We start from the raw sequence: 11,854 nt of genomic DNA, 5'->3' as shown, positions 1-11,854 counted from the left end.
GGGACTTTCCCTTTCACGCTCATTAAAAAAAAGGGCAGCGGATGAGAGAGAGCCTTGGGAGGATGATGTTATATCTTTAACACTTTCTGATACTGAAGTTAGTGCTCTGCTGGGTTTTTACCCAGGAAAAGCAGGATATATTTGAGGATGGTGAAAAAGCTGAGGCTGAGCCTTCTCAATTCTCCTGCCCTGCGTATGTAGAGCTGTTGAGGTTATTGAGCCAAAATTACCTTTTGACCATAAACCCTACAGCTCAGGTGAGCCTTTTATTTCTGCAAGATCTCCATACAGAGATTAAAAAGAAATGAAAGATGCCGTTTTCTTCTCGCATCCATCAGTTTCGGCATGAAAGTAATCTGCCGACATTGATGTGATGCGCCAAACGGCTATGAGAGAATGCCCCCTGTAGAAAGAGCAATTTTTTTTAAATTTATAAATAATTTTTATCTGTGAAAACGTGTTCTTTCTGCAGGGGAAACATCCTCTCTTAATCTCCCTCCTTGCCATTTAAGCCCCTTCAGAAAATCATTTCGCTTAAATGGCAAGGCATACGCAGTAGCAGGTCAGGCTGTGGCTTTATTACACACAATGCTGGTGCTTCAAGCATATCAGACTGATCTGCTAAGAGACCTGGATAGAGGCAGGGGGCTTTTTCTGATATGGTAGCTGAGCTGCGCCGCACCACGGATCTCTCTCCAAGCTACCAAGCAGGCCGCCTCCGCCATGGGCAGGAATATGGCGGCCATGGTGGCAGCGGAGAGACATCTGTGGATGAACCTGGCAGACATTGGGAGGAAAGAAAATGCTTTCTTCTCGATGTTCAGGTTTCGCCTTCTGAGCTTTTCGGTATTTCCGTTGAGATGGCGATTTGAGAAGTTCAGGAAGATGAAGGCGCACTCTGCTGATTTCAGATCCTTCGTTCCACGAAGGTCCAGGTCTGAGCCCGAACAACATAGGGGTCCTGGCCTGTCTCATTCTGAGGATCAAAGACGGGCACAGAAGGCTAGTGTCACAACTCGCGCTCCTCCACCACCTGCGAGCAGGGGTTAGAGGAATCGTGAGTCACGAGGAGGTAAGCAGAACCTAAGGGGTATGATCTAGATGAGGCAGCATTCTCGTCCGAATCGGAGTGATACCGAGGTATCTACTCTTTCCCTTTGGGGATGTTTAACTTCTGCTTTTATCCTCCCCTTCCTAATTCCCCTGTAACCACCAGCTCTCCACCTCATCAGGGTTAGGTGGAAACCTCTCGCATAACAGTCTCCTATGCTGGACCTATAATGTTTTTATGGTTCTATGTTCATAGCAACCACCTGACTGATGGTCCAGTCCAAAAGGAGGCACCCCTTGAGCGGGGCTACAGCGCAGGAGGGCGGGTGAGTAAATGTACCCTCTCTGTATATACTTATGTGTATTTAATTGCTGGTGGTTACGTGTCTACTAATAAACTCTGTGAGTTTGTGAGTTTCCTTTGCAGTGCTCCGTTACAGTTTTTACTAAACACTCGCCAGCATCAGCCATCCGGCTTCATGTTCCGGTATTAGGTGGCTGAGATCACAGGTTTCTGAGGGAGCCTACTTGATCATCAGGCCTGGCACAGCACTGCAGGGAATTTCATGGATGTCCGGCCAGGTCACCCCGAGGGGTCTCCTGGCCGCTTAGGGGTGCTGTCGCATCTAGCGGGAAGTGGAGGTGGCAGTTACAGAAGTCTTCTTGTATATGCTGCCTCAGGTGATGTTCCCCTCGCCCGAGGTTTGTAAAATTGAGCTTGCCTCTCCCGTGAGACTCAGCACCTCTGCTTAGGAACCTTTAAGTACACACGCTAAGCTTTGTGTACTTTCTCAAAACCACATGGTGGTCAGTGTGCACGTGAACACTTTGCGCACTTTCTAAAAATCCAGAAGTGGTAAGTTTGCACGCAAGACTCTGCAAACTTTCTGAAATCTTGTACGATAAGGGTTACGCGCTCCGCTTCATTCCCTTTCTTGAGATGATTAGACCTTGGTTCCTTGGGCTCCATTCAGCCAGTGTGTATTTGTTTATACACCTCAAGCATCGCTTCCCTCAACATGAGGGGCTATTTGGGTGATTCTCGTGGTAATTTAGCAGCGCTCCCCTTTTTCCAAAAACGGGTCGCCTATGAGGGCACTACTCTGAGCTCGGAGTTCTCCTCTCATATGAGACTGAGTTCTCGTTTTTTTTCCCCAGAGCGCTCCAGTATTGTTTCCATAGATCGATCTGATAACTCTCAATCATACTGTTTTGAGATGCAACATTCCATCTATGAGCTGCTCTATCAGAGTGCCACGAGAGCCCCTCCTTAGAACAGTATTTGAAAATCCATGCTATGGTAAGTGTGCACATGAAGTCTTTGCACACTTTCTGAAATCCACACTGTGGTAAGATGCACGCTAGTATTCTGCATTCTTTATAAAATCCTATATGGTGAGGGTTTCGCGCGGTTGCTTTGTGCCCTTTCTTGAGTTGGTAAAAGCCCCGTTCATCTTGGGCGCCACTCCACCTATGTATCCTCGGATACCTATCTAAGCAGGGTGTTGCTACTAGAGAACTGTCGAGACAGCTCTTTCAGCAAGCTTATGCTTAAGCTAGCGATAGCCCCTGTGTGACAGGCAAGACTTGGTAGAAATGCTAGGTTCTTAGCCGTATCCCTTTAAAGAAATCTTTCCTGATTTCAAGCCTTCAGCTCTACCCTGGGTCGAGGCCCTAACAATTAAGTTGGCTATGTAGCTTAGGCCTTTTGGCCTTAATCGCCATGATTCTGACCTGCACTCCCATCAGCATGGCGGCGTGGGTATACTGTTCCCCAAAGCGGCCCCTAGAGGACGCAGTTCGAAGTTCCCTTGAAAGGGAACTGTCTCAGGTTACGTATGTAACCATAGTTCCCTGAGTAGGGAACGAGACGCTGCGTCCTCTAGCTCCCTGCCATGCTTCGGACACATGCTTCGGACACAAGCTTCAGACGAAGAAGATAGTGACGTGCTCTCCCGGTGCTTATTTATAGTAGCGCCGGTATTGACGTCGGAGGCTGTCGCCGGCCAACAAGTTGGTGTTTTTTCAACGTATGCTTCAGACACGGGTCACGACGCGGTGTTCCCCAAAGTGGCCCCTAGAGGACGCAGTGTCTCGTTCCTTACTCAGAGAACTATGGTTACATACGTAACCTGAGACAGTTCAGAAGCTACATTTAATCTGGTTTTATCAAATGTTTTTACAAATGTCACCAAATAAAAAGGACAATACACTCAAGCACACACCCAAACTAAATTAAAAATAATGTAAGATATTTGATTATAATGCATAATGAAGCACTGCACACTGCACTTACCCACTGAAGAATCTCTCTGGGTGTAATCACCTGAAAGAAACACACATATTTGGACTATTTTAAATGTCAGAACATAGGGATGAGAACCTAGTACTTTGCACATATGGTTCTTGCCCCATAGCACTGAAGCGCATAACAAATATTACCGTCACGTATTTTGGCTTCCCATACACCTTCACTGTGATGTTGTGGCATCAGCTGAAGGTGAAAGTCATTTGGTGTATCAATGAATACTTCAAAGAAGTCTGGATTTATGGGCTTGTACTTGAGCTCTAACTGCTAATGGAGAGAAAGGAAAGGGTTTAGAGTGGTTTGTTGAGGGTGAGGGTCCTGGTTTAGGGTTTAGTGTTTGGGTAGTTGAGTAGGATGGTTTATGGATTTAGATTTACAGGTTTAAAGTTTGAAAAGATTTTTAATATAGTATACTCACGTGTGCGTGATTGTGACCTTTGTAGGTTGCATTTGTGCATTTTTACTTTATTTTTATTTTTTTTTTCTGAAAAGACGAAGCCTTAATAACAAATGCAGCTAACAAATGTGACCTTCAGAGGGTGAAACCAGGGCCAGCCCAGGCTCTGTTAGTGTCCTAGGCGAAAATTGAAATCCCCCCTCACCCCACCTTTACTATAATATAACATAAATAGTGATAAGTATTAACATAAATGAAATAAAGGCTACATTTTGTAATTTATTTGTAGATGTTAGCCAGCTAGCTAGCTAGTTAATATAATTAGCATACCTATAATTTCCATTTCAATTTTGTGCATACAGTGGAAAATGAAATAATCATTTCCTTTTATGAATGCTAGATTATAGTCTTAGTCATGGTCTTTTTCAAAAGACATGTATACAATTTTTGGTTAATTAAAAGCAAGCAGTAATGTCACTGAAATTAAAACGACATTACTTTATTGTAAAGAAAATACTCAGGCAAAAACGTTCCAGTTAAGATGTTCTGAAAAAGCTATTTTAAAATACTAGGCTATATAAACATCACAAACTAATACACAGTTGTTTACTTGTGATTTCTACCTTTATGTTGATTTTTTTTTTTCTGATACTGTCACTCTCATTTTTTTTTTTTTTTTTTATGATACTTTAAGAGAACATAAATGGCAAAACAATTTTAACTGTGTGTGCCATGCATAATTAATGCATTATGAAGATCCTATTATCAGTATTGGTCAGTAAGACTTTGATTAGTAAAGTGTTACTGTAATTTAATGACTTTTTTAGTAACGGAGTAATCTAACCCGTTATAATTTTCAAAATGGTAATTAGAGTATAGTTACAAGCCGAGCTCTTTATACGTTACTGCGCTTTACATTGCTAACATCATGCAGTGCTTTATAATATGGAGATTGAAGCATGTAGCACATGCACTGTCGAGTCAAGTGCCAGAGTCCTGCTCCAACGAGATCGGACCCAACAGAGCGCGTGGAGGGACAAGACTTGATGGGTGAGTGCAGAGACTTGTGTGTGTGTGCGGGATGAAGGAGAATAAAATTATCCATGGGACTCCCGTAAAACAGAAATATCTAAACATAAAATATCTAAAACAAATAAATTGTTATTCATCTACTGCACAAAAGCAACATGAACTAATATAAAATAAAAATGATTAACAGGTGCAAATGTATGGAGAGTTCTATTTAGGCTATAACATGTCTTGCAATGTTGAGCAATGCAGTGCTGAAATTTGCATGCTCACGAATCCTCTCATGATAACACACGAATTGTAGACATTATGAAATATTCATTATGCATGTATTTATTGTGTTATAACAGATATTTGTGGGATTACGATGAACTGAGATGTCTTTTAAAGATTATAAATGCAGTGCTCTTTGCTGGCATTCTGCCAAACCATGAACACAGCAGCTGCTTGCTTTAGTTAAAAATAACTGTGTTCTGTGAACGTTGATGCTTTAATAACAAATACAGGTGCATCTCAATAAATTCGAATGTCGTGGAGAAGTTCATTTATTTCAGTAATTCAAGTGACGTGACATTCAGCCAAGTATGTTGACCCATACTCAGAATTCATGCTCTGCATTTAACCCATCCAAAGTGCACACACACACACACTGTGAACACACCCGGAGCAGTGGGCAGCCATTTATGCTGCAGCGCCCGGGGAGTAGTTGGGGGTTCAGTGCCTTGCTAATGGGCACCTCAGTCATGTTATTGAGTGTGGAGAGAGCACTGTACATGCACTCCCCCCACCCACAATTCCTGCCGGCCCGAGACTCGAACTCACAACCCTTCAGTTGCAAGTCCGACTCTCTAACCATTAGGCCATGACTTTCCTAACTCAAATTGTGAAACTCGTGTATTAAATAAATTCAGTGCACACAGACTGAAGTAGTTTAAGTCTTTGTTTCTTTTAATTATGATGATTTTGGCTCACATTTAACAAAAACCCACATCTCATCCAATTAGAATATGGTGACATGCCAATCAACTCAAAATGAGCCTTCAAAATGGTCTCTCAGATTGGTTCACTAGGTTACATAATCATGGTGAAGACCGTTGATCTGACAGTTGTCCAGAAGACAATCACTGACACCCTTCACAAGGAGGTTAAGCCACAAACAATCATTGCCAAATAAGCTGCTGTTCACAGAGTGCTGTATCCAAGCATGTTAACAGGGTGGAAGAAAAAGATGCACAACCAACTGAAAGAACTGCAGCCTTATGAGGATTGTCAAGCAAAATTGATAAAAATTTTTTGAGTGAACTTCACAAGAACTGGACTGAGGCTGGGGTCAAGGCATCAAGAGCCAACACACACAGATGTTTTGAGGAATTTGCTGAACAACAGACAACATCAGAGGCATCTTAACTGGGCTTAGGAGAAGAAGAGCTGGACTGTTGCCCAGTGGTCCAAAGTCCTCTTTTCAGATGAGAGCAAGTTTTGTATTTTATTTGGAAATCAAGGCCCTAGAGTCTTGAGGAAGGGTGGAGAAGCTCATAGCCCAAGTAGCTTGAAGTCCAGTGTTAAGTTTCTTCAGTCTGTAATGATTTGGGGTGCAATGTCACTGCACCCGTTTACCAAGAAAGTTTGGAGCAATTCATGCTTCCTTTTGCTGAGCAGCTTTTTGTAGATGCTGATTTCATTTTCCAGCAGGATTTGGCACCTGCCCTCACTGCCAAAAGCTGGTTAAATGATCATGGTGTTGGTGTGCTTGACTGGCCAGCAAACTCACCAGACCTGAACCCCAGAGAGAATCTATGGGCTATTGTCAAGAGGAAGATGAGAAACAAGAGACCAAACAATGCAGATGAGCTGAAGGCCACTGTCAAAGAAACCTGGGCTTCCAGACCACCTCAGCAGTGCCACAAACTGATCACCTCCATGCCACGACAAATTGAGGCAGTAATTAAAGCAAAAGGAGCCCCTACCAAGTATTGAGTGCATGCACAGTAAATGAACATACTTTCCAGAAGGGCCACAGTTCACTAAAAAAAATATTTTTTTTATTGGTCTTATGAAGTATTCTAATTTGTATTTATTCTAATTCTAATTAGAATCAGTCTGTGTGACCTGAATTGATTTATTACACAAGTTTCACAGTTTGAGTTGAATTACTGAAATAAATAAACTTTTCCACAACATTCTAATTGATTGAGATACACCTGTATATATCAGGAGCGTGTATGCTGGGTTTTCATAAATTTCATTAAAAAAAAAAAGTTATGTAACTAGTAATGTTAGTAATTACTAATTACTTTTGAAATGTAATCAGAACAATAGCGTGATTACTTTTAAAAGGAGTAATCAGTAAATTGATTACATTTTCAGAGTAACTTGCCCAACACTGACACAGAAAGTGTTTAAATTAGTCCAACATGGCTAGACTGTCAAATCTTATTTCTTGTTGATGTAAATTTTATTTTATTCTAATATTATTTTAATCAGTTCGATGATCGATCAGTACTAAAATTATGTTAACTGTCGGATATTGTATTGCTTAATTGTATTGCGTAAACAAAAAAATAAAAAATAAAAAAAAACAAACAAAAAAAACTTCTTCCTGCAGCGACCCCCAGTCATTATATGCCTATGCCACGGGCTGGCCCTGGGTGAAACCCTTAAAATGAGACACAGCAGTTAACTAAACCATCTGAAAGTACAAAGTTCTGCAATTTGAGAAAAACTAGGTGCATTTACATGGACTCTTTTTGGTTCCATCGGAAAGAATTCATTCAGATTGACGAATCCGAACATAGTGTTTACATGAACGGTAAATAAAGTGATCAGGTTGATGTGCACGTTTACATGTCACAAGCTTCTGATCGGATTTTATCTTTTGACATGCGCACACTGCATGAATACAGAGTTTCCCGCTGCTGTTTTAAAAAGCACACGTTATATTTATCTACTTCGGGTTCTAATTAAGTGACGACCAGCACATGAACTGTTGTGCTGCTTAACTTTAGCAAAAATAAATAAATAAATAGTTAAAGTGCCTCTTCCCACACTCAAACCAGACGTCTGTTGAAGAGAGTCTTAAACGAGGACTGGTGGAACGTGGTCGTGTTCCACTTCACATACGCTGAGTGAAAGGGGAATTTTATAATGAAAGGACACTTATTTATGACACTTTATTCACCAGGAGGAACACCTCGTTCCGCGCGCCATTTTTATTCTGATTGTGCTTCTAGTACTATTACGATCGGATTAGAAGGGTCCATGTAAACACAGCTACTGTTAAGGGAAATAAGACACATTTTTCTAATATTTTGTAATATTTTTAAATATTTGTAACTACTTTGGGTTGAACTTCAGAACTGCTCTCAGATTTCTTATTCTCATCCAGCGTTCTCAGTGAATACCAAGTCTTCATCTTTAGAGAGGATACAGGCCCTGGCTTTGAGATCAGCTTTGACTTGCTTTTAACCTCATTGTTTTCAGCAGCCTACAAAAAAAATATGTTACACATTGTTTTCACCCTTCTATAAAGCACAGACACCTGAGCAGGTGTTCCACTGTTCATTTCAATATCACTTACCTCTATAATTTTTTTCTCACTTGGAATCAAGTACACATGAAGTGTCAGGTATGATTTTTGAGTTTCATAGATAAGTGTTTCGCAGTGATAGTACACAGAGAAGCCACTCCTCAAAAGAAGACCTTTCGGGGAGAAGGAGTGGTTCAGGAGTTTGGCATGGAATCTAGTTAACGTGCATTTCTCAAAAGAAATCCCACTTTCTTCAACATGAATAACCCTCACTTCATTGTTAATGGGAGAACCACCTGCAATGTATTACATTAGCTGATGAGGATTAGATGCAAAAGAAACAATAGTACTGATTGCATTTTTATTTTAAAGGGGTGATGATTTAAAATGTTACCTTATCAGGCCAAAGGCTACAATATAAACTAACTGTGAGTTTCTGAACTCAAAACTCTCAGGTTTTTAATATGTAATAGGGACGTAATTTAGTCTTTGTAGAATGGAAATAATTTGTGATTTATATTTTGTTCAAATTATATATAAAAAGCATGCAAAAACACTCCCTTTATAATTGTCTGAGCTGTCAATCACACTGTCTGCACTCCTCAATTAATCCCTTATTTACATTGTGTGTGTGTGTGTGTGTGTGTATGTGTGTGTGTGTGTGTGTGTGTATGTGTGTGTGTGTGTTTGTGTGTGTGTGTGTGTGTGTATGTGTGTGTGTGTGTGTGTGTGTGTGTGTGTGTGTGTGTGCGTGTGTTTGTGTGCACTCAAATAGATTTGCAATGAGATAATTTCTGTAACAATCAGTCTAGATCTAAATATAATGCTAAAACACTTCATGATTAGTTAATCAAAGTTTTCAAAAGAGTTTCACATGTAGTGCTTACTTTATGTGCAAATATGTAAGCATGGTAGAAAATGGCCTTTGATTTATAATTTGTGGCAGGTTTTGTGAATTATTATTATTATTATTTTTTTTTTTTAAAACAATGAATCCATGACCCCATTAAAATATGTACAAAATGTGGGAAAAATTACCTAAACACAGAAAGTGAGGTAGATAGACTGCCTTTGGTTTTCCTGAGATGATGGAAATATCCATCAAGGGGCTGCATGGTATAAAGCCCTCCATTTCTGGAAAATCACCTACACATTCCCAGTCACAAATGTGATACTTAAGCTGAACAGAACGGGAGCAATCAATACGAAGACCAGTCCTGCTGCATTCATAATGGCCTGATGTAAGCTTTAGTCTGTTGGACAGAGACTCATTTAGGAGTACAGTTGCTGTATATAAAATATGAAAATGTACAATAAATAAAAGAGATAGCTGTACCTGTACTTCATTTGTGCATCCTCTGAGATCACAGAGGGTTCAATCAGGTCCCATTCATCTGAGTCCTGAAACAATAAGAGTTCAAGAGCAGCTGAGTCATTCCATGAAACCGGTACAATTTGAGTCCCTCTGACCTTTTTTCAGTGTATTTTATCTATTGGGTCACAGAAATCTATGTTTAAAAGATTTTTGTATTAATTGAAATGTCTGATTTAATAAGGTTTAAAAAACATGACATACATTTTATCTTTATATTAGAAATGATCTTTTTTTTTTTGTTCTTCAGTTGACACCACCTACTTTGTCATGTCCCTCATGGCCTTCTATGAAAGTGTTCTTAGGTTATGAATAAGGTTAGGTTATTTCAACAATATACATAACCTCTTAATATCATGCATGCCATGTGCTCTCCTGTTATTCACTACACTTAGTACAGTGGTAATTTTGAACAAAACAAAGTTGCAAACAAGTGCTTCTCAATGAATTAGAATGTTGTGAAAAAGAAATTTTGTTTCAGTACTTGAACTCAACTTGTGAAACCCGGGTATTAAATAAATTCAATGCACACAGACTGTAGTTTAAGTCTTTGGTTATTTTAATTGTGATGATTTGGCTCACATTTAACAAAAACCCACCAGTTCACTATCTCAACAAATTAGAATATGGTGACATGCCAATCAACTAATCATGTCAAAACACCTGCAAAGGTTTACTGAGCCTTCAAAATGGTCTCTCAGCTTGGTTCACTAGGCTACACAATCATGGGGAAGACTGCTGATCTGACAGTTGTTCAGAAGACAATCATTGACACCCTTCACAAAGAGGGTAAGCCACAAACAATCATTGCCAAAGAAGTTGCTCTTCACAGAGTGCTGTATCCAAGCATGTTAACAGACAGTTGAGTGGAAGGAAAAAGTGTGGAGAAAAAGATGCACAACCAACCGAGGGAACCGCAGCCTTATAAGGATTGTCTAGCAAAATCGTTTCAAGAATTTGAGCGAACTTCATAATCAATCGACTGAGGCTGGGATCAAGGCATCGAGAGTCACCACACACAGATGTGTCAAGGAATTTGGCTAGAGTTGTCATATTCCTCTTGATAAGGCACTCCTGGACCACAGATAACGTCTGAGGCGTCTTACCTGAGCTAAGGAGAAGATGAACTGGACTTTTGCCCAGTGGTCCAAAGTCCTCTTTTCAGATGAGAGCAAGTTTTGTATTTCATTTGGAAACCAAGGTCCTAGAGTCTGGAGGAAGGGTGGAGAAGCTCAAAACCTAAGTTGCTTGAAGTCCAGTGTTAAGTTTCCACAGTCTGTGATGATTCGGGGTGCAATCTCATCTGCTGGTGTTGGTCCATTGTGTTTTTTTTGGAAAACAAAAAGTCACTGCACCCATTTACCAAGAAATTTCGGAGCATTTCATGTTTCCTTCTGCTGACCAGCTTTTTGTAGATGCTGATTTCATTTTCCAGCAGGATTTGGCACCTGCCCTCACTGCCAAAAGCACCAAAAGCTGGTTAAATGATCATGGTGTTGGTGTGCTTGACTGGCCAGCAAACTCACCAGACCTGAACCCCAGAGAGAATCTATGAGCTATTGTCAAGAGGAAGATGACAAACAAGAGACCAAACAATGCAGATGAACTGAAGGCCACTGTCAAAGAAAACCTGGGATTCCATACCACCTCAGCAGTGCCACAAACTGATCACCTCCATGCCACAACGAATTGAGGCAGTAATTAAAGCAAAAGGAGCCCCTACCAAGTATTGAGTGCATGCACAGTAAATGAACATACTTTCCAGAAGGGCCACAATTCACTAAAAATTTTATTTTTTTTATTGGTCTTATGAAGTATTCTAATTTGTTGAGATGCTGATTTGGTGGGTGTTTGCTAAATGTGAGCCTAAATCATCACAATGAAAATAACCAAAGACTTAAACACATTCAGTCTGTGTGCATTGAACTCATTTAATACACGAGTTTCACAATTTGACACGAGTTTCACAATTTGAGTTGAATTACTGAAATAAGTTAACTTTTCCACAACATTCTAATTCATCGAGAAGCACCTGTAAATTTAAACATTTACAGACATCTATGAGTATCATGCACACCTAAATGCTGATCATAGAAAAAGGAAGAAATCCCTGCAGAATGAATGCCAGAGATTGAGAAAAAAATGTAGAGACTGGAAAAAAAGAAAGGAGTC

At 40.2% G+C, this 11,854-nt stretch overlaps 1 protein-coding gene across 1 annotated transcript; it reads right to left on the bottom strand.

Annotated features, from left to right (window-relative positions):
• Positions 1 to 3,087: 3,087 nt before the first annotated feature.
• On the bottom strand, positions 3,088 to 9,716 carry LOC132099246 (NACHT, LRR and PYD domains-containing protein 1 homolog). The gene is made up of 7 exons (XM_059505689.1): positions 9,647 to 9,716; positions 9,349 to 9,563; positions 8,362 to 8,606; positions 8,122 to 8,268; positions 3,484 to 3,625; positions 3,347 to 3,376; positions 3,088 to 3,182 (listed from the first exon to the last, which is right to left on the bottom strand). Exons 1-7 carry the CDS (start codon positions 9,655 to 9,657, stop codon positions 3,088 to 3,090), a joined length of 885 nt encoding a protein of 294 aa, XP_059361672.1. The 5' UTR covers positions 9,658 to 9,716.
• Between the last annotated feature and the right edge of the window lie 2,138 nt (positions 9,717 to 11,854).

Source organism: Carassius carassius, chromosome 2, assembly GCF_963082965.1.
Source record: "Carassius carassius chromosome 2, fCarCar2.1, whole genome shotgun sequence".
Classification (NCBI taxonomy): domain Eukaryota; kingdom Metazoa; phylum Chordata; class Actinopteri; order Cypriniformes; family Cyprinidae; genus Carassius; species Carassius carassius.
The sequence above is the reverse complement of the archived record's forward strand: the minus strand, read 5'-3'. Positions and strand labels throughout refer to the sequence as shown.